At 37.9% G+C, this 23,690-nt stretch overlaps 2 protein-coding genes across 3 annotated transcripts; one reads left to right on the top strand and one right to left on the bottom strand.

Annotated features, from left to right (window-relative positions):
* The first annotated feature begins 5,046 nt into the window (after nucleotides 1–5,046).
* LOC106096324 (rho guanine nucleotide exchange factor 25-like) lies at nucleotides 5,047–8,562 on the top strand. 2 transcript variants are annotated; one of them, XM_013264011.2, is made up of 6 exons: nucleotides 5,047–5,203; nucleotides 5,286–5,402; nucleotides 5,478–5,667; nucleotides 5,974–6,105; nucleotides 7,930–8,163; nucleotides 8,234–8,562. In XM_013264011.2, the coding sequence occupies exons 1-6, from the start codon at nucleotides 5,088–5,090 to the stop codon at nucleotides 8,447–8,449; spliced, it is 1,005 nt and encodes a 334-aa protein (XP_013119465.2). In that variant the 5' UTR covers nucleotides 5,047–5,087; the 3' UTR covers nucleotides 8,450–8,562. The 2 variants fall into 2 exon arrangements, with proteins under 2 accessions (XP_013119465.2, XP_013119466.2); XM_013264012.2 differs by lacking the exon at nucleotides 5,974–6,105.
* A 4,673-nt stretch (nucleotides 8,563–13,235) lies between these two features.
* LOC106096321 (uncharacterized) lies at nucleotides 13,236–20,705 on the bottom strand. The gene is made up of 3 exons (XM_013264007.2): nucleotides 19,948–20,705; nucleotides 14,749–14,922; nucleotides 13,236–13,620 (listed from the first exon to the last, which is right to left on the bottom strand). The coding sequence occupies exons 1-3, from the start codon at nucleotides 20,003–20,005 to the stop codon at nucleotides 13,385–13,387; spliced, it is 468 nt and encodes a 155-aa protein (XP_013119461.1). The 5' UTR covers nucleotides 20,006–20,705; the 3' UTR covers nucleotides 13,236–13,384.
* Nucleotides 20,706–23,690: the final 2,985 nt, after the last annotated feature.

Here is a 23,690-nt window from a genome sequence, read left to right as displayed (position 1 = left end):
GTCGAATTCTATGCTCGGTATCTCTTTTTAGGCAAACAGAGAATATTGAATAAGAACTGTTATGCTATTGGAGCTATATCAAGTTATAGACCGATTCGGACCATAAATGAATGCTAAACATTGTAGAAGTCAGTAGTGTAATATTTCAGTTCGTTGGGATAAGAATTGTGCCTTGTAGGGGCTCAAGGAGCATAATTGGGAGATAGGTTTATATGGGAGCTGTATCAGGCTATATATCGATTTAGACCATAGTGAACATGTACGTTGAAGGTCATGGAAGAAGCCGTTGTACAAAATTTCTTCCAAATCGGATGAGAATTGCGCCCTCTAGAAGCTCAAGAAGTCAAGATCCCAGATCGGTTTATATGACAGCTATACCAGATTATGAACCGATTTAAACCATACTTAGCACAGTTATTGGAAGTCATAACAAAACACCTCATGCAAAATTTCAGCCAAATCGGATGAAAATTGCGCCCTCTATAGGCTCAAGAAGTCAAGATCCAAGATCGGTTTGTATGACAGTTATATCAGGTTATGGACTGATTTAAACCATACTTAGCGCAGTTGTTGGAGGTGAGAACAAAATACTTCGAGCAAAATTTCATTTAAATGGGATAAGAATTGCGCCCTCTAGAGGCTCAAGAAGTAAAGATCCCAGATCGGTTTATATGGCAGTTATATCAGGTTATGGACTGATTTAAACCATACTTAGCGCAGTTGTTGGAGGTGAGAACAAAATACTTCGTGCAAATTTTCATTTAAATCGGATAAGAATTGCGCTCTCTAGAGGCTTAAGAAGTCAAAATCCCAGACTGGTTTATATGGCAGCTATATCAGGTTATGAACCGATTTGAATCATACTTAGCACAGTTATTGGATATCATAGTAAAACATGCCGTGCAAAATTTCATTCAAATCTGATAAGAATTGCGCTCTCTAGAGGCTTAAGAAGTCAAAATCCCAGACTGGTTTATATGGCAGCTATATAAGGTCATGTACTGATTTGAGCCATATTTAGCACAGTTATTGGAAGTCATAACAAAACACCTCATACAAAATTTCAATTTTCAAATCTGATAAGAAATGCGCCCTCTATAGGCTCAAGAAGTCAAGATCCCCGATCGGTTTATATGGCAGCTATATCAGGTTATGAACCGATTTGAATCATACTTAGCACAGCTAAAAACCACTTCGTGCAACATTTCAGCTAAATTGGATAATAATTGCGCCCTCTAGCTGCTCAATGGAGGTCACCGTAGCGCAGAGGTTAGCATGTTCGCCTATGACGCTGAACGCCTGGGTTCGAATCCTGGCGAGACCATCAGAAAAAAATGTCAGCGGTGGTTTTTCCCTCCTAATGCTGCCAACATTTATGAGGTACTATGCCATGTAAAACTTCTCTCCAAAGAGGTGGCGCACTGCGGCACGCCGTTCGGACTCGTCTATAAAAAGGAGGCCCCTTATCATTGAGCTTAAACTTGAATCGGACTGCATCATTGATATGTGAGAAGTATGCCCCTGTTCCTTAATGGAATGTTCATGGGCAAAATTTGCATTTTGCAGTTGCTCAATAAGTCAAGATCCAAGATCGGTTTATATGGCAGCTATATTAGGTTATGCTGAAATTTGAACCATACTTAAACGAAAATTGCGCTCTCTAATGGCTCAAGAAGTCAAAATCCAATATTTTTTTATATGGCGGCTATATCAGGTTACGCCTGGGTCCAAATCCTAGTGAGACCATCAAAAATAAAATATATGTTCAGCGGTGGTTTTCCCATCCTATTCTTGGTAACATTTGTGAGATACTATGCTATGCAGAAACTTCTCTTCAAGAAGGTGTCGCACTGCGGCACGCCGTTCGGACACGGCTTTAAAAATGAGACCCCTTATCATTGAGCTAAAATTTGAATCGGACTGCACTCATTGTGAGAAGCTTGCCCCTGTTCCTTAGTGGAATGTTGATGAGAAAAATTTGCAATTTTTTTATATCAGGTTACAGGGGCGCCCTGGCAGCCGAGTTGGTAACGTGCTTGGATTACTAGTGCAGAGGTATCACAATGTCTAAGTGAGTCTGTAAAGGACTGCCACTCTTACCTAACCTATATCAGGTTACAGACCTATTTGATTTTCATTTTAAGCGTCTAGCCTTACTTCTTCGAAAGTCAGAATGCTTTCGACAGATGGACGGACGGACATGCCTAGATTCACATGACGATCAAGAATATATCTACTTTATGGAGTCTTCGACGATTATTTCGAGTTGTTACAAAAGGAATGAAGAAATTAGTATACCCCCCAAATTGCAAGAGCTTGACTTGCATGACATGTGGTTTCAACAAGACGGTGCCACATGCCACACAGAACGCATACCAATGGACTTATTGAGAGGCGAGTCACAGTTTGGCGCGGTTTATGGGCTGGTGGCATCATTAGACCGTACTTCTTCAAGAATGATGCGAATCGTAAGGAAACTTTGAATGGTGAGCGCTACCGTGAGATGATATCCAACCTTTTTTTGCCCAAATTGCAAGAGCTTGACTTGCATGACATGTGGTTTCAACAAGACGGTGCCACATGCCACACAGCACGCATACCAATGGACTTATTGAGAGGCGAGTTCGGTGAACATTTTATTTCACGTTCGGGGCCGGTCAATTGACCGCCTAGATCGTGCGATTTAACGCCTTTCGACTAATGTTTTTGAGGGGCTATGTTAAAGCTCATGTTTATACAGATAAGCCAGCTTCAATTGACGCTTTGGAAGACAACATTGAACTATTTATTCGTGAGATACCGGACGAAATGTGGGAAAGAGTATACCAAAATTGGACTAAGCGGATGAACCATTTGAGGCGCAGTCATGGTCAACCTTTGCATGAAATAATCTTCAAACATTTAATTATATGGAGCATACTCTCAATTCAAATGAAGATTTCATGCTTTTTTCTGAATTTTAAGTGTTGTTTTTTTGTTGCCCATCTACGCCCTAGAAGGTACTGCATTGTGTTAAGAGGTTCAGGAGGAAAATGCGCAATGCTCCTGCCACCCCTATGCATGCAGATCTCTGTATGCTATAAAATTTTATTGTGTAACCCACACAATATGACCATCGGTTTTATTATACTGGTTTACATTCAATGTTACATCTTAGGTTTGAAGCAGTGCTGTGTCCTTTAGGTGGCCATGTTGACAGATCCATCCTTCTTTTCCTGAATACACTCGCCGATAAATCTTACCAGTGTGTGAAATGATGATAGGCTTATCGGTCTAAAATCCTTTGTGGTTTCATGACTATAGTAACGACTTTTGCTGAAGGTGTGATGACATCGAAGGGGAAGGAATATAGAACAACTTCTGTGTGTGTTCCGCACTGACAGTCAGAAGGAGTTCCACTTTAGGTTCTCATTTCTTTGAGAACCTATCTGATTTAGCGGATTGTTGGGCTCCATCCAGATCGCTTTAATCTGGATGGTTAAACGGTAGGAACTAGAAGACATCTTCCTTCTTCTGTTGCTGTGGTATCACAATGGACGAAAACGTGTAAGTAAGTCTGATGGCAGACTGCCACTTAAACTAAACTAATCCTAACCTAACCAATCCTTGTGCCGTTGCGACTGATTTCTTCCTAAGAAGAGGATCTAGCTCTGATTGGTTTGTCTTTTTTTTCTTTCCCGACAAATCCATTATGGTCAGGATACAAGTGAGAACTTCAGTTCTCCCCTGCATTTTCTCACAAGACGTGACTTTATTCGATCACTATGCCGCTTGACTGTCGACAAAATTTCCTATAGAGTTCGATGCGTGATGATACAGAAATGCTATAAAAGCTTCTTTTGTTTCTTCACAGAACACTTCAATACTCAGGAAGTCTTACAGAGGCTGATAAACGCTACGGCCTACGTAGCGCAGAGATCAGCATGACCAGGAAGACGTCCAAGATGTATTGCCTTTGTTCTTTCTAAGGACCTCTCGATGGTTTTTATAACCTCACGCAGGGCTGTGTCCTTTAGGTGGGCATGTTATCCATCCATCCATCTTTTCCCGAATATACTCTTCGATAAATCTTGTGTTGTGTGTGTCCAATGTGTTTAACAGGAAGGTTGATATGTTTATCGGTCTAAAATCCTTTGTGGTTTCATGACTACAGTTTCCTGACTTAGGTATCAATACCACTCTTACTTGTCTTTAGCTTAGTTTAGTTTATAGAATGTACTATAACTGAGTACAAGCAATGGGTTGATGATGCTCTCCGCTCCTCATAGCATCCTTGGAATAACGCCATTTGATTTCGGAGATTTGTGAGGTGAAAAACTATTTGCAGCTCTCTGCCGTTTGCGATGTTGTTCTCAATCAGAGTTGATGTGGTGGGCTCATTCCTTCAACCCGGTTAATGCGTTATGAGAGGGGTTTTGAGATATTCGGCAGAGTTACTTTACCAGTTGGCGTCATAACTCTTCATATACTGGTGGAGTTTTAGAGGCCCTTTGTCATTATTCTACTCAGTCTGGCAGTATCCTTAGTATTCTCTAGCTATCCATTGAATTCAATACAGTATTGCCTCTTTGCTTTAATTATTTCTTTCTTTTACTCCTTAAGCTTATCCATGTACTGCTGCCAGGATCCGCTTTGGTAATCCGCATTGAAAGTTTTCCGCTATACTTTCCTTCGCTTTGATAGCTCCGACATCCACCAGAGCTGTATTTCCTTTTCGAGCATGTCTGTCGACATGATACTTTGGTGCTTGGCTTAATCGAATGCATTGGGCCATCGAGCCCTTTCATTACTCCATGTTTTATATTCTAGGAAAATAATAATATTTAGATCGCTCTGCAATGAATGACTCAAATCCAATAGCCGATACAGTTCTAGGTAGTTCTCTGTTAATTCTATTCACTATACAACTGAGAGAAAGACTTACTCTTCTCGATTGAAGTATAATTAGGCTGCGGTTTATGCAGAATTAAATAAAAAAAGCGGTGAAGAATGAAATTGGCATTCATGGGATCACAGCTATGCCAGTTGTTGTAAGGGCAGTAGAGAGTAAACCATTGTCGAGTAAAGAGATTTACGGACTAAGAACAATGTCTCTAAGAAGTAGTAAAAAATTGAAAAAAATTCAACATTTGGAGAATCTTATCACAGAGTTGATAAACACAGAGGAAAATTATATAAAAGATCTATCGAATGTGGTTGAGTGGTATGTAGGTGAAGGCAAAAACAACCGCAATAAATTATTGAAAAAAAAAAAAAAATATTTTTTCTTATTTTTGTATTGCTAGCTATTTGCAAGAGTTTCGCACTCCAAATCCCAGAATATGCATTCCAGGCGATTTGCGGGGATGTAAAGCACAAATAGTTTTTGCAAATATTGAGGATATCTATTATTGGCATAAAGAGTAAGTTTGTTGAAGAAAAAACCAATTGTTCATAGGTCATCAAGTAATTACTGTTTTCTTCTTCACAAATCGCAGATCTTTCTATGGGGCACTTGAAAAACATCGTCAATCTCCAAAAGATTTGGCCAAGGTTTTCCTCAAAAGTGAGTCACAGTTCCACATATATGCTAAGTATTCCGGCAATAAGGCCAAGTCGCATTATATTGTCACTGAATATGCGAGTTATTTTGATGCTGTTCGCAAACATTTTAATCAGAAATTGGATGTAAGTACAACTCGGGGGATTTAATGGGGAGTACTTAGTTATATTGTAGTTAAGGATTTTGTGTATAAGCTGAACAATATATAGAACCCAAGGGTGAAGAAGCTTCACCATTCATTTATTGTTCAATTCTCAATTAATTTTAAAGGATATTCATTCCTTTAAATTCAATTGATGATTACTGCATATGCAAATTCTTACAATTTGAAGATAGAATTGCATTGAATAAGGATTCAAAAAATTCTAAATCATTGTTTAATACAAATATTCGGGTATCTTCTTCAATTTGCCTTTTAATTTGTGTTTCAGTTAAACAATATTCTTTGTACTCCAATTCAAAGATTGCCCCGGTATAAACTAATTCTAGAGAACATTGGTGAGCTACTTAAGGAATTGGAAGGAGATTGGCAGCCGATTTGTGAGGCTAAAGGCATGATAGAGGTAAGGTAAATGTGAATAGGTAATAGGATAGTATATTAGAAGTCACAAGTAAGAATGTTTTAAGTCGGCAGGGCCGCATCTTCTATACCCTCCCTTCGCCATGGATCGCAACTAACAGTTCTTCGAATGTCTTCTTCAAACATATCGAAATTATAGAAAATGATGTAATGTTTATTGACATTTGTCTTAAATCTCTGGTTGTCAAAGTGGGTGGCAACATTAGACGGAAGTCGATTCCACATACAAACGTTTCGGGTGAAATAATGCATTATGCGGTCCGGTGGCCAATCAATTACAAACGGGTGTGAGCTCCTGGAATGTGTAGTATCCCTGACAAACATCCTTACGTCAGGAATAAGAAGACGAATATCAGACGAACACACACCATGAAAGTACCGATAGAACAGAGCCAAACAACCCACATTGCAACGATGTTCAATGGGGGCAATAGAGTTGGATACCTTACTGTCCCCAATCAACGCCAACGCTCTCCTCTGTACACGGTCCAGTAGCTCCAGGGATGATATTGAAGTTCCAGCCCATACATTTGGGTTGTATTCCGTTTTCGGCCCTTTGAAAGTGGTGTAGATGTTAAGAAGATCAGACGGAGTAAAGTAATTCTTACACCGTTTAAGGAAGCCTAAATACTTGAATGCTTCTTTCGACACTTCAAATACATGTTTAGCCCAACGGACATCACTAAGTATTTCAAGCCCAGAACATCGAGAGCTTCTGATTGCTCAACATCTATACCGTTGATATACAAAGATGATCGTAAGGGGTCAGCGAATCGTTTGTGTGACAAGAAGCAGCACTAAGTCTTCTGTGCATTAAAATCTACACGATTCATTCGACCCCACTCAGAAATAGCCAGCAAAATTCTGGCAGAGTGTATCATCCATAACTCGCCACTTGTTCGCAAGCCCCACGGACATCACTTTGTATTTTCATGCCCAGAACATCAAGAGCTTCTCTTTGCTCAACATATATACCGTTGATAGACAAAGATGATCGCAAGGGGTCGGCGAATCGTTTGTGTGACAACAAGCAGCACTAAGTCTTCCGTGCATTAAAATCTACTCGATTCATTCGGCCCCACTCAGAAATAGCCAGCAAAATCCTGGCAGAGTGTTTCATCCATAACTAGCCTCTTGTTCTCAATCACTCGAAGACTCGGCTTATGGTCGAATGAGTACGAATGACAGAGATTACTGTCATCCGCAAATAAGTAGATCGGATTCGATGTCAGAAGGAGAAAGAAAAGAGCCTTGGCTTACATCGGCGGTCAATTTATGCTCATTAGATGAGAAGCCATCTATAACGACTCGAATAGTGCGATCTCTGAGAAAGCTCGAAAAAAATCGAACGAAGCCATTACCGACACAAAATACGACAAGCTTTGATAGGAGTGCACCATGCCAGACCCTATAAAATGCCTGGGATTTATCCAGAGTCACAACCTTACTCTCACCCTAACTGGGGGATTGAGCGACTCCAATGTTTCGATAGAAGTGCCATGAGGTCGCCCGTAGAGCGATTTCTGCGGAACCCATACTGTTAGAAGCGCAGAAGGCCATTAGACTCCAAATAACTCACAAGATGTTATATACTAATATATGGGCCCCCTAAATACCGATTCCCCGATATGACTACTTGAGACCATAGCAGCCGCAACCAATTTCCGATTTGATTGTTGTAAAATAATTCAAATACGAGATGAGTTAATAAAGGCGAATTTTTAGAGCAATCCATGGTGGTGGGATCCCCGCCGAACTAAGCACGTTTTTACTTGTTTTTTAAATTCAGTTTTTGCTTTCTTTTCAGAGAGTTTTGGCAACTGTCAATGATTTTACCGCCATACAGAGCATTAATAACTTTCATGGCGACATTTCCGATCAGGGAAAACTCGTATATCACAACTTTCTGACATGCAAATACAAAGAGAAAAAGACGCGCTACTATGTTTTTCTCTTTACGCGAATTATTATATTCACCAAAAAGATTGATCCAAAGAGAAAATACAGTAGTGCCACCTACAATTATAAACTGGAAATGCCGGTAAGACTCACTTCCACTCACATTCTCTTTGCTAAACACTTACATCGATATGGTTAATTTTCAAATGTAGATGAACAAAGTCAGCGTCAAGGAGTTGCATAACAAACGCTTCTCGATGATCTATGCAGAGCCCAATGTCGAAGAATTGATTCTGATATGTTTTGGAGAGGATGAGACAATTCACAATCTATGGCTGCAGAAGATACACGAACAAATAAGAATGCAAAGGGAGTTGATAGCGGATTTGGTAAATCCATCAACGGAGAGCGAAAGAGAGGTGGTATAGGTGGAAGAACATATTGTTTTTGAAGTATTCTTGTTATTGTTTTAGTTATTAGTTCAGCAACCTTTATTTCTGGTGTAAGTCGTTGAATAATAAACTCTTTGTAAAAATTAAAAAAAAAAAAAAAAATGAAACTTTGGTTCGCCAGTCGGTCAAAATGGCTGCAGCTATAGATATATACAGTCTTCATTTTGGCAGAATCCATAGCTTCTAAAATCTGATCATCCTTAGCTCTGATCATCTGATTAAAACTTTTGTACAACCTAATATACGTGAAGCATATTTGGGATTTCAATCAGCGGTCTGATTACTTAAAAGAAGGCATAGTTCCAAAAAAGGCATAGTTAAAAGAAGGCATAGTTCCAAAAAAGGACGATTTAACTAAATATACCAAATATAGAATTCATTACAACAACTAAGTACATATATAAACTGCATAACTCATTACATTATATAATGAATGATAAAGATCATCAATAGACCATATTATTAATCCGCATTATAATCTAATCAACCTGTTGTATGGTGCTTAAAATTATACCTGGCTTATATAGATTTTGAAAAGGCCTTCCACTTCCTATCCACATACGTGCCAAACAGCACGCGTAACATTGGACTTATGGTACGCGTGCTGTGTGGCACCGTCTTGTGAAACCACATGTCATGCAAGTGAAAAAAAGTTGGATATCATCTCACGTTAGCGCTCACCATTCACAGTTACGTTACGATTCACATCATCTTTGAAGAAGTACGGTCCAATGATGTCACCAGCCCATAAACCGCACCAAACTGTGACTGGATGCAGCTCTTGCATTTTGGGTAAAAACAAGTTGTATATCATCTCACGTTAGCGCTCACCATTCACAGTTACGTTACGATTCACATCATCTTTGAAGAAGTACGGTCCAATGATGCCACCAGCCCATAAACCGCACCAAACTGTGACTTTTTCTGGATGCATTGATAGCTCTTGCAATGCTTCTGGCTGATCTTCACCCCAAAATTGACAAATCTGCTTATATACATACCCATTGAGCTAAAAATGAGCTTCGTCGTTAAATGGAAGAAGCGCGCAATGAACTTTCTTAAGAGAGCACGCATTTTGATAAAAAAATTCAATAATTTGGTTAAATTATAGACCAAACTGAAGATGTTTGACTGTGAAACAAAACACGAAACTAGCGTGAGCTGTTTAAACCAGTGTTGCCAAAAAGATTATAGCTCAAAATCACCCTTTATCAGGCTATTGATCAATTTGAATCATATTCGGAACGGCTGGTGAAGGTCATATCAAAACTTTACTTACAAAATTTAAGCCAAATTTCTAGAGACTCCAGAAGTCAAGATCCGAGATCGATTTATTGACAGCTATAACAAAACATGGAGCGATATGGTCCATTAACAATACCACTTGACCTACACTAGTCGGAAACAATTTGCAAAAGTTCGAGCGCCTAGAGTTACTTCTTCGAAAGTTAATGTGCTTTCGCCAGACAGGGGGCATGGCTAAATCGACATGTCAAGACGATTATAATTTTTATACATTGTTGGGTCTCAGATTAATATTTCGAGGTGTTACAAACGGAAGGAGAAATTTTGCTTATCCCCATCCTATGATGGAGGGTATGAAATAAAGATATTGCACAGAAAATTTTTATACCCAGCACCAAAGCTTGGACGTATATTCATTTTGTCATTCCTTTTGCAACACATCGAAATATCCATGTGCGATCCTATAAAGTATGTACATTAGGCCGGGTTGATTTGTGTGTATGAAAAAAACCAGGTAAAAGCCTCCTAAATTCGGCCGAGCCAAATTTGAGGTACCCACCACCATGGATTTCGCTAAAAAACTTATTAACTGAGTTTGTAATTGAATTATTTTGGGCTCAAGAAGTCATATCGGTACTTAGGGGGGGGCCAAATATTACCATATTGACCTATTCGGAAAAAAATTGGCTCTGATGTTGTAAGTCTTATGATAAGGTTGTGGGCCAATTTTCAGCTAAATCAGGTGAAAACTTTGGCTTTTTAGGGCTGCAGCAGTCAAATCCGGGAATCGGTTCATATGGGGGCTATATCTATTTATAGACCAATTCGGATCATACTTATCATGGACATTGGAAGTAATAATTTAAATCCTTTTTCCAAATTTCAGTCAAATGGGATGGATATTTAGGCTTCTAGTAGTTTAAGAACTCAAATGCCGGGATAGGTTTATATGGGGGCTATATCTGTTTATAGACCGATTTAGGCGTGAATGTTGGAAATCATAACGCAAATCTTTGTTCCAAATTTCAGCCAAATAGGATGAATTTTGAGGCAACTAAGGGCTCAAGGAGCCCAATCCGTGGATCGGTTTATATGAGGGCTATATCTGTTTATAGACCGATTCGGATCGTACTTGACATGAAGTCATAACGCAAGTCTTTGTTCCAAATTTCGGCCAAATCGGATGAATATTGAGGCTTCCAAAGGCTCAAGAAGTCAAACCCGGGGTTCGGTTTATATGGGGGCTAGATCTGTGTATAGGCCGACTCGAATTATAATTGACATGAATGTTGAAAGTCATAACGCAAGTTTTTGTTACAAGTTTCAGCTAAATCGGATGATAATTTAGACTTCTAGGGGCTCAAGAAGTTAAATCGGAGGATTAGTTTATATGGGGGCTATATTTGTCTATAAACCGATTCGGATCATACTTTGCATGGATGTTGGTCAGTCAAAACTCAAGTCTTAATTCCAAACTTTAACCAAATCGGATTAAAATTTAGACTCGAGAATCCAAATCCATATCCAAATCTGAACCGATATGACCCATTTGTAATTCCAACGACCTATGTCAATAAGAGGTATCTGTGCAAAATTTCAAGTGGCTTGCTTTACTCGTTCAACCGCTACCGTGATTTTGACAGACGGACGGACGGACATGTCTTGTTCGAGTTAGAATGTCGAGACGATCCAGAAAACTACTCACATTTCAGCGAAATCGTATGAAAAATAAAGCATTTATGGGCATTAGACCCTTTATCGGAAAATCGGTCTATATAACAGTTATATCTAAAAATAGTCCGATCTGAACCATACTTAGATCAGATGTCGGGAGGCTTAAAATAACCAACTGCTTAAAATTTCAGCTAATTTGGACAATAAATAAAGCTTTTAAGGGCTTTAGACCCTGTATCGGAAGATCGGTCTATAGAGCAGGTATATCTAAATATAGTCCGATCTGAACCATATTTGGGTTCTATGTTAGGAGGCTTAAAACTACCCAAAGTTTCAAATTTCAGCGAAATCTTTTAAAAAATAAAGCTTTTATGGGCTTCAGACCCTTTATCGGGAGATCGGTCTATATGGCAGCTATATCTAAATATATTCCGCTCTGAACCATACTTAGGTCAGATGTCAGGAGGCTTCAGATAACCCACTGTTTAAAATTTCAGCGAAATTGGGCAATAAGTAAAGCTTTTATGGGCTTCAGACCCTTCATCGGCAGCTATATCTAAATATAGTCCGATCTGATCCATATTTGGGTCTGATGTCGGGAGACCTAAAACTACTCACTGTATCAAATTTCAGTAAAATCGGATGAAAAATTAAGTTTTTATGGGCTTTAGACCCCTTTATCGGAAAATCGGTCTATATAGCAGCTATATCCAAATATGGTCCGATTTGACCCGTTGAAGAATTTAACCAGCGTGCATCAAAAAGACGTATCTGTGCCGAATTTCAGCTCAATATCTCAATTTTTGAAGGCTGTAGAGTGATTTCAACAGACGGATAGGCGGACAGACACACGAATACTGTTAAATCGTCTTAGAATCTTGCGACGATGACAAACGGAATGACTAAATGAATATACCCCCTATCCTACAGTGGTGGGTATAAAAACGCTTACGGAAAGATCCCAGTTCTATGCCGATTTATTGTCAACAGCCTACTGACAATCACGCTTAAAAAAATAATGGAAAAAATTTAAAATTTTTTTTTTTTGATTCGGTGGATTTTCCTTGTCGACATCCACACGAATTGACTTTTCATAATTTTAAGTTGTTCTAATTTTATGTGGGCATACACCAAGAAATAAAAATGTGGTTAAGGAAATAGAAACAAAGATAAATGACGTGTTTTGGGGGACAATTCAACCACATGGGTGGTGTTTTGGCCAACGTCATCGTTAGAGTTTGATGACATATTTTTTGTAGATTTTTGTTTTGGCTCGTCGCATAGCCACACATAGATCGCATTATCATTATAAACATTAAAAGAAAATATTCAATGAAAATCTCATTTGGCTTCTCCCCCATCTTTAAAAAGGGGGCCCTATGATCAGTTGGTAAAAGGAAAAAATTTTTTTTTTTTGGGAAATTCCACTAGGCATTCCCCCTACTTCTGAAGAGTGGTATTATAATCTGTGGGTAATAAGAAAACGTGGGAAGTTTTCTTGACATTAACCCCCATTTCTAAGAAATCGCCAATATAAAACAGTTTTTTTATATTTTATTGGGTTGCCCAAAAAGTAATTGCGGATTTTTTAAATGGAAGTAAATGCATTTTTAATAAAACTTTGAACGAACTTTAATCAAATATACTTTTTTACATTTTTCTTCTAAAGCAAGCTAAAAGTAACAGCTGATAACTGACAGAAGAAAGAATGCAATTACAGAGTCACAAGCTGTGAAAAAATTTGTCAACACCGACTATATGAAAAATCCGCAATTACTTTTTGGGCAACCCATACTAGGGTTGCCCTACTAGGGATAAAAAAACAATTTTTTTGGTCTTATACAACTAAGGGGAATAGTTTTTATTTTCACATCTATGTTAAGCATAACAACATCTACATCTCATTAAAGCCTTATATTAAGCGCAGGAATTATGGAATTTGGAAAAAAGCCTTACTAGCAATACTAATACACATCTTGTTTTAATGAATTTTCAAAAATTTTTCATATTTAAAATTTTGGCCATCAAAACAAACATCAGCAGCGTACACAAACTGCTCCAGCCCTTTTGCGGGCCATTCCAGGCGGCCGTGTTGCAAAAGTCATCAGCGCAAACAAAACACTCAACATCTTGGACATCCATCAGGGATGGATCCATAAGGCAGCCGGTATCAGTGTCATTGACATCGCCATAATAGCAGCTGCGTATATATTTCGTCACACTGTGCTCTGCAATGAAAGAAAAGCCAGAGAAGAATGGAAGGAAAGAAAGAAAAATGAAAGAAAATATTAATCTGAATATTTTCACATAATATTAACACTCAAAAGTGTTGCGCTTCTTATAAGTCATATAACTAAATACACATTTTCATCATGTGTGTGTTTGGCCTGCCAATTTGGAATCGAGAGATCGAGCGATTTTGATTTTCCTTAACAAATGAGTCAAATGAATCGCAAATCTCAATTCAAAGTGAGCCAAATATGGGATGAATTTTTTTTGTGGTCAATAAATTACTAGTGAGGGCGTATAAAAACAGGGGCGAATCATAAATGACTGTGGATACACTGAAAAAATTTTAAGGATTTGAGCTGACCAACTAATTTTAATGATGTCCAATTTTTAAGGAAATTTTGGCTTTATTGCAAAATTTTTTACTTGATATCTTTAATGTTGGGTCTTATTATTAAAGACAAAAAAGCTCATGATATGGCTGTTGAGAAAGTAAAACAGTGTATCCTATTGGGTTGCCCAAAAAGTAATTGCGGATTTTTCATACAGTTGGCGTTGACAAATTTTTTCACAGCTTGTGACTCTGTTATTGAATTCTTTCTTGTGTCAGTTATCAGCTGTTACTTTTAGCTTGCTTTAGAAAAAAAGTGTAAAAAATTTATATTTGATTAAAGTTCATTCTAAGTTTTATTAAAAATGCATTTACTTTCTTTTAAAAAATCCGCAATTACTTTTTGGGCGACCCCATAGTTAAAGAAGCCAAATAGTCTTTCAAATTGGAGCTTTCTTAAATATTTTTATCTCACAAACAAAGATGTTTCTGAAAATTATTTATCCGAAGAAGAAGAAATTGGACGTAATTTGATACCCCCTCCATGTATCAAATTACGTCCAATTTCTTCTTCTTCGGATAAATAATTTTCAGAAACATCTTTGTTTGTGAGATAAAAATATTTAAGAAAGCTCCAATTTGTATATAGCAATAAGTTAGAGATTAAAATAAAATACAATGTTCGTTAGTATATAACGACATAAATTTAAGTCTAATGTCCTTCAATCAAGGATAAAAATGTTGTGCAGGCATTACAACATTCTCTTTTTAGGTTTTGTGGTAATTTTCACCTTACCTTTGTAAACTTTTTTTATGCATGCCGTTGCATTTAAATTATCCGTCGAATTTAGCATATAACGTGGCGGTGGCCTCCTATCACAATTAACTTCAAAGCCTTCTTCAGAGTCAAAAACATAACCACATTCCGTTGCATGAGATGATTCACAGTTGTAACATTTGATGGCTGAAACTGAGATAAAGAGAATTGTTTATAAAATAAAAGAAGACAAAAAAAAGCGAAAAGGTGTTAAGTTTGGCCGGGCCGAACTTTGGATACCCACCACCTCGGGTATATATGAGAACCCCCTTTCGTCACAATCCGGTAAAAAATGCATACCTTATGCCTCATAGCAGCTACATCCAAATATGTTCCGATTTAGACCAAATACTAATAAGTATAATCCATTGTTCAAATGTGTACAACAAAATATTGGTCTTTTTAGTAGCTATATCTGAAAAAAAAAACAATCTGAACCACATACGACACGGATGTCGCAAAGCCTAACAAAATCGGATAATAAATGCGCCAATACTTCAAATCGAGATATGGGCCAATACTTCAAATCGAGATATGGTTCTATATGGCAGCTATAGCCAAATCTGGACCGAATTGAGCCATATTGCAGGAAAATGTCGAAGAGCCTAACACAACTCGGCGAAATCGAACAATAAATGCGCCTTTTATGGCCCCAAAACTTGAAACCGAGAGATCGGTCTATATGGCAGCTATGTCCAAATCTGGACCAATCTGTGTCAAATTGAAGAAAAATGTCGAAGGGCCTAATACAACTCACTGTCCCAAATTTTAGTAAAATCGGATAATAAATGTGGCTTTTATGGGCCTAAGACCCTAAATCGGCGGATCGGTCTATATGATAGCTATATCCGAATCCGAACCGATCTGGGTCAAATTGAAGAAGGATGTCGGAGGGCCTAACACAACTCACTATCCCAAATTTCGGCAAAATCGGATAATTAATGTGGTTTTTATTCGCTTAAGACCCTAAATTGGCGGATCAGTCTATATGGCAGCTATATCCAAATCTGGACCGATCTGAGCCAAATTAAAGAAGGATGTCGGAGGGCCTAACACAACTCACTGTCTCAAATGTCAGCAAAATCGGATAATAAATGTGGCTTTTATGGGCCTAAGACCCTAAATCGGCGGATCGGTCTATAGACTGTCGAAGGGCCTACCACAACTCACCGTCCCAAATTTCAGCAAAATCTGATAATAAGTGTGGCTTTTATGGGCCTAAGACCCTAAATCGGAGATTGATCTATATGGCAGCTATATTCAAATCTGGACCGATCTGGGCCAAATTGATCGATTAAAAATTAAATCTTTTATGGGCTTTAGACCCTTTATCTGGAAATCGGTCTATATAGCAGCTATACCTAAATTAAGTTCGATTTGATCCATATTTAGATAAGATATCAGGAGGCTTAAGATAACCCTCTGTTTCAAATTTCAGTAAAATCGGGTATCAGTCTATATGACAGCTCGGGAGATCAGTCTATATGACAGCTATATCTAAATATGGTCTGATCCAAACCATATTTAGGTCCTATAATAGGATGCGTAAAATTACTCAATGTATCAAATTTCAGCGAAATTGGTTAAAAAATAAAGCTTTTATGGGCTTTAGACCCTTTATCTGGTGATCGATCTATGTGGCAGCTATACCTAAATATATTCCGATTTGATCCATATACAGGTCAGATAACAGGAGTCTTAAGATAACCTTCTGTTTCAAATTTCAGTGAGATCGGGTAATAAATAAAGCTTTTATGGGCTTTAGACCCTTTATTGGCAGATCGGTCTACATGGCAGCTATATCTAAATATAGTCAGATCTGAACCACATTTGGGTCCTATATTAAGAGGCGTAAAACTACCCAATGTTTCAAATATCAGCTAAATCGATGGAAAATTAAAGATTTTATGGGCTTCAGACCCTTTATCTGGAGCTCGGTCTATATGGCAGCTATACCTAAATATAGTCGGATTTGATCCATATATAGGTCAGATATCAGGATGCTTAAGATAACCCTCTGTCTCAAATTTCAGCGAAATCGGGTAATAAATAAAGCTTTTATGGGCTTTAGACCATTTATCGGCAGATCGGTATATGTGGATCGTGGATGAGGATCGTGAGAGGACGAGGCTACTACTAAAAGGAAGTAAAAAGGAGGTCGGTATAGATTTTGGTATCATGACGGGACACATAGGACTACGAGCTTACTTATGTAAAATCGGCGAGACAAGTGATAGCATGTGTAGGGCAAGTGGGGAAGATGATTCGACCGAGTCGAATCTTGGCAACCCATCACCTTCGATTCTGCTAAAAATTTTTACAAAATAAACCAAGTTGTTGGGCATAATTTTATTCTATATACCAAACTTGTGTCAAACCAGCAAAATCTAAAGCTTCTAGGAACCGAACAAGGATGATCGGGAGCTATATCAGGTAAAAAACTAATTTTAGCTGTATTTGGCACTTTTGTTGGTAGTGGTAACAAAATATCGCATGCAAAACGTCTACTTAATCGGACAAAAATTGCGGCTTGTAAGGACTTAATAAGTCAAATCGGGCTATCAACTTATATGAGAGCTATATCAGGTTATATACCGATTTGGACCGTACTTGGCGCAGTTGTTGGAAGTCATAACGGAACTTTACATGCAAAATGTCATTCAAATCGGACAAAAATTGCGGCTCCCAGGGGAACAAGAAGCCAAATCGGCCCATTTGCAATCCACAACGATCTACATCGATATTTAATATCTGGGCACAATTTCAAGCGGCTAGCTTTACGCATTCGACCTCTATCGTGATTTCGACAGACGGACGGACGGATATGGCTAGATCGACTCAGCACGTCGAGACGATGAAGAATATATATTTTTTGTTTATGGGGTCTTAGACTAATACAATATTTCGAGGTATTACAATTGGAATGTCTAGATTAGTATGCCCCTATCCTATGGTGGTGGCTATAAAAAATTGAAAATCGGACCACAAGTAAAGATTTGGCAGCCCGAACAATTTTTCGAAATGCCGAGGTGACCAACTTTAGGGGCCTGCCAAAGGCGCCCAGACAGTCTAAAGCCTTGAAATTTTGTGCGCGATCTCTCAACTTTCTTAAATTTCAAAGAGAATTGTCTACCCGTTCTCTCTTGACTTCTTGAGCCACTAGAGGGTGCAATTATCATCCGATTTGACTAAAAATTTGCATTAGATGTTACGTTATGACTTCCAACTACTGTGCTTAGTATGGTTCAAATCAGTTATAACCTGATATAGCTGCTATATAAACAGATCTGGGATCTTGGCTTCTTGAACCACTAGAGGGCGCAATTTTCATCCGATTTGGCTAAAATTTAGCAATAATTGCTCCGTTATGACTTCCAACAACTGTGCTAAGTATGGTTCAAATCGACCTATAACCTGATATAGGTATATATAAGCGAGTATATATAAGCCGATCTCCCGATTTGACTTCTTGCTCCCTTACAAGCCGCAATTTATGCCCGATTTGGCCCAAATTTTGCATTTAGTGTTCTGTTATGACTTCCAAAAACTGTATTAAGTACGGTTTAAATCGGTCGAGAACATTATATAGCTCCCATATAAACCGATCTCCCGATTTGATTTCTTGAGCCCTTACATGCTGCAATTGTTGTCCAATTTGGCCCAAATTTTGCATGTAGTGTTCTGTTATGACTTCCAACAACTGTGTTAAGTACGGTTTAAATCGGTCTATAACCTGATATAGGTCCCATATAAACCGATCTCTCGGTTTGAGTTCATGAGCCTTTACAAGCCGCAATTTTTGTTCGATTTGGCTGAAATTGAGTACGCTATGGTCCAAGGACGAACGCTATTGATTTTGAAAATAATCGGTCCAGATTTAGATATAGCTCCCATATATATCTTTCATCCGATATTCCCTTTTAAAGCTGTAGGAGCCACAATTTTAGTCACATCTTTACCAAATTTGGCACGAAGTGCGTTTTTTAACGTCCTAATATGTGTGCGAAATTTCATCAGAATCGGATCAGATCTATATATAGTTCCCATATATATCTTTCAACCGATAAGGTCTTTTAAGGCTGTAAAAGGCACAATTTTGGTCAAATTTTTACCAAATTTGGTACAAAGTATTTTTTTTAGACGTCCTAATATGTGAGCAAAATGTTGTTGAAATCGGTTCAGATTTAGATATAGCTCCCATATATATCTTTCATCCAATATGAGCTTTTGAAGCTGTAGGAGCCACAATTTCGGTCCGATCTTTACCAAATTTAGCATTTGTGTGACGTCTTAATACATGTGCAAAAATTTTATCTAAATCGGTTCAGATTTAGATATAGCTCCCATATATAACTTTCATCCGATTTGACCTATTAAGGCTGTAGAAGGCACAATTTTGGTCCGATCTTTACCAAATTTGGCACGAAGTGCTTTTTGTAGCGTTCCAATATGTGTGCAAAATTTCATCAGAATCGGATCAGATTGAGATAAAGCTCCCATATATATCTTTCATCCGATATGCCCTTTTAAAGCTGTAGTAGATACAATTTTGGTCCGATCTTTACCAAATTTGGCACGAAGTGCTTTTTGTGACGTCCCAATACGTGTGCAAAATTTCATCAAAATCAAATCAGATTGAGATAAAGCTCCCATATATATCTTAGGGCTGTAGAACCAACAATTTTCGTACCATCGTAAGAAAAACTTACAAGATTCCATTCGATATTTCAATAGGTATGCAAAATTAAAGTCTGACTAGATTTGGATATAAGTTCTATATATTATACTCGGTGGTGTACGTACACTCGGTGGTTTAGGGTATTATATAGTCGGCTCCGCCCGACTTTTGCTTTTCCTTACTGGTTTTACTTTAAATCAGCCCATATATAAGTAGTGAGTGTTTACTTATTATTACTCGTTCAGTAGAAGACTAGCTACAAAAACTTTTAACAAACTCCAATCGTTGTTTTAATTAATAAAGACCAAACAAAATTAAATATTCCGATTTTTCCTTAAGTAAATTATTATATAATAAACTCAGGAAACTTATTTTATGAATTCACTTTTAGTTCATAACAATGGACTTAGTCAATTTATCCGCTAGAGAGGCATTTAAAACAAAAATTTCCAATTAGTATGGGAACTTCCGATTCAACTGCAACGGCGTCTCTTACATACCTGATATGAATAGAGATGAAATGAGTACAGAGCTGAATATCACGTGCATTTTGAACATTGCTAACTGGATTTGAATATGTTGCAGATTTGCTATGCAATAGGTACTAGGTGACGTTATTCTGCTTTTCAATTCGTTTCAACACAATTCTATTTCAAGAAAACACCATGTTAGATAATCTTTAGTGAACTGGAATTTTTCATATTTTTCGATGCTTTCTCCTTTCCGATTTGAGTATATAATTTAACTTTATTGAATAATTTTATTTTTTCTCATAAGGTTATGAAAAAAAAATTCATTAAAATCGTAAATCTTTCAGCACAGCCTCCACAAGAAACAAAGTTTCGGCAAATTACTTTTTTGTGTTATTCCACAACGCCACAATAATTATCGAACATTTGTTGGGAATACTTTTTTGTGTTTAATGTTTATGGATTTATTTATTGTATTTTTCCAAAAATTTCGGCGATTTTTTTCCCTTTGTTAAACTTCCAATACAGAGTACACCGCTTACAACCGCTTTGCGTTTGTTTGCTTTAAAGCACAATGTTCTACTGAACACACAGTTGGCGAAAAAATGTAGTTTTCCAAATTTCCCATTAAATTGCAAAAAAAAAGAAAACACGACGCTAAAATTTCTTTGGAGAGCAAAGACAAATTTCGCTCATCCTTCGTGGCTCGTTTCATGCTCGTTGAGTGCGTGTGTTTTTCCTACGTTTGAATTTACCGCGTTTCTCATATTCGGCATGCTTTCCGTCAATTTTCATCGTCATTTGGTGAATACATGGAATTTTGAATTTGTTTATTTCACTTTACATCTATCTTGACCATTTGGTGTGGCCAACATTTGCCAAGAAGAAAATGGTGAAAAACTGAAAAGGAAAACTAGAAAAAAAAACGATTTTAATTAATTTCCATTTGGGAGTGTCTGCCTAAGTGGCTGTGTGGGGGTCGCACAGGAACTAGGGTACCCTACAGTAGACATATGGTGTTAAATGACTTCTTAGGTTGAAACACAAGTTGCAGGACTAAAAACAGACCTTCATCTTCTTATACAAACAATTCAATTTGTGTTTGTTTGTCGGTTTCTTCCGTATAGACTCAAAGTCGGCTGAACCGATTTCCTTGGAATTTTCACAGATTGTGTAGGTTGGTCAGGAAGGAAACATAGGCAATATAATATTTTGATTTCGAAAGGGGGGCGGACCCTCCCCCTTACCACAAAAGTACTACCAAAAAATAAAAGTGGACCGATCGGGACAAATAAAAGGTATTCAAGAGTAGAGTACCAATTTCATAATAAAAGTTAAGTCCAGGTACCTGGGGGGCCGCCCCAGCTCCAAAACCTCTTAAAATAGATTTATTTGACGATCATGACAATATGGGACTCCAATAAAAGGTATTCGGGAGTAGATTACGAATATGGTCACGGAGTAGGAATAGGCTTTATAATGTATTGATAACGGAAGGGGGCGGACCCTCCACCGCTACCCCCAAAAACACCACCCAAAATCAAAAGTGGACCGATCGGGACATCATGGGTATCAAATGAAAAGTATGCGGGAGTAGATAACAAATCTGGCATACAAATTCATGGCGAAGTATAGAGGGTCACCCCCCACACCCACAAAAACGCCCAAAATGGGCACATAAGCCAATCACGAATATATGGGACTCGGTTTGTTTGTTCCGTGTAGACTGAAAAATGGCAGTACCAACTTTCTCGAATTTTTCGCATATTGTGTAGGTTGGTCTGGAAGGAAATATAGGACATATAATTTTTCGGGATAATATAGGTATCAAATGAAAGATATTGGAGAGTAGAATATGAATATGGTATTAAAATTTCCTGAAGCCTCCCGACATCTAATCTAAGTATGGTTTAGAGTGGACTATATTTATATATAGCTGCCATATAGACCGATCTCCCGATAAACGGTCTGAAATCAATCCGTTGAAATTTGAAACTTTGAGTAGTTTTACGCCTCCTAACATAGGACCCAAATATAGTTTGGATCGGACTATATTTAGATATACCTGCCCTATAGACCGATCTTCCGATAAAGGGTCTGAAGACCCAAAAAGCTTTATTTCTTGTCCAATTTAGCTGAAATTTTAAGCAGTTGGTTATTTTAAGCCTACCGATATCTGACATAATTATAGTTCAGATCGGACTATATTTAGATATAGCCGATCTCCCGATAAAGGGTCTGAAGCCCATAAAAGCTTTATTTTTTAACCGATTTCGCTGAAATTTGAATCGTTGAGTAGTTTTACGCCTCCTAACATAGGACCCAAATATGGTTCAGATCGGACTATATTTAGATATACCTGCCCTATAGATCGATCTTCCGATAAAGGGTCTAAAGCCCATAAAAGCTTTATTTATTGTCCAATTTAGCTGAAATTTTAAGCAGTTGGTTATTTGAAGCCTCCTGACATCTGACCTAAATATGGTTCAGATCGGACTATATTTAGATATAGCTGCCATATAGACCGATCTCCCGATAAAGGGTCTGAAGTCCATAAAAGCTTTATTTTTTAACCGATTTCGCTGAAATTTGAAATGTTGAGTAGTTTTACGCCTCCTAACATAGGGTCCAAATATGGTTAATATAGGACTATATTTAAATATAGCTGCCATATAGACCGATCTCTCCATAAAGGGTCTGACATCCATAAAAGCTTTATTTTTTAACCGATTTCGCTGAAATTTGAAGCAGTGAGTAGTTTTACGCCTCCTTACATAGGACCCAAATATGGTTCAGATCGGACTATATTTAGATATACCTGCCCTATAGACCGATCGTCCGATAAAGGGTCTAAAGCCCCAAAAAGCTTTATTTATTGTCCAATTTTATGCAGTTGGTTATTTTAAGCCTCCCGAAATCTGATCTAAGTATGGTTCAGATCGGACTATAGTTAGATATAGCTGCCATATAGACCGATCTCCCGATAAAGGGTCTGAAGCCCATAAAAGCATTCTTTTTATCCAATTCCACTGAAATTTGAAACAGTGAGAGGCCACCCGCCATTTGACCCAAATATAGTAAAGATCGGACTGTATTTTGATATAGCTGTCATATAGACCGATATGGCGGTTAAGGACCTGAAGCTCATAAAAGCTTTATTTATTACCCGATTTTGTTGAAATTTTAAATACAAAATTCAACAGAGACTTATATTTATTAGACCACTCTATGTGCGTGCCGAATTTGGGTGTATAAGTCATCCAATTTTCACCGGATTATGACGAAAGGGGCTTTACATATATACCCGAGGTGGTGGGTATCCAAAGTTCGGCCCGGCCGAACTTAATGACTTTTTTACTTGTTTAAACTTTTCTAAGTTCGAACTGCGTTCAGCACAGTGACACCACCTTGTAGAGAAGTTTTTACATGGCTGTATCCCTCATGGCTGTATTTGGAGGTCACCATGACGCAGAGGTTAGCATGTCTGTCTATGATGTCGAACGTTTGGGTTCAAATCCCGGCGTGAACATTAGAAAAATTTTTAGTGGTGGTTATATCCTTACTAATGATGGCTTCATTTGTGGTGTCGTTATGCGGCACGCCGCTTGGACTAGGTATAAAAAAGGAGGTCCCCTATCATTGAGCTTAAACATTAATCGGGCTGCACTCATTGATATGAGAGAAGTATCCCGTGTTCCTTAATGGAATGTTCATTTGGAAATTTAGTAGTAGTAGCATGCCTCACAATTGTCGTCATCTTCCTGATGTCTTCG

This window comes from Stomoxys calcitrans, chromosome 3 (genome assembly GCF_963082655.1).
Source record: "Stomoxys calcitrans chromosome 3, idStoCalc2.1, whole genome shotgun sequence".
Classification (NCBI taxonomy): Eukaryota; Metazoa; Arthropoda; class Insecta; order Diptera; family Muscidae; genus Stomoxys; species Stomoxys calcitrans.
Note: the sequence above shows the minus strand (reverse complement) of the source record. Positions and strands in the feature narration are given on the sequence as shown.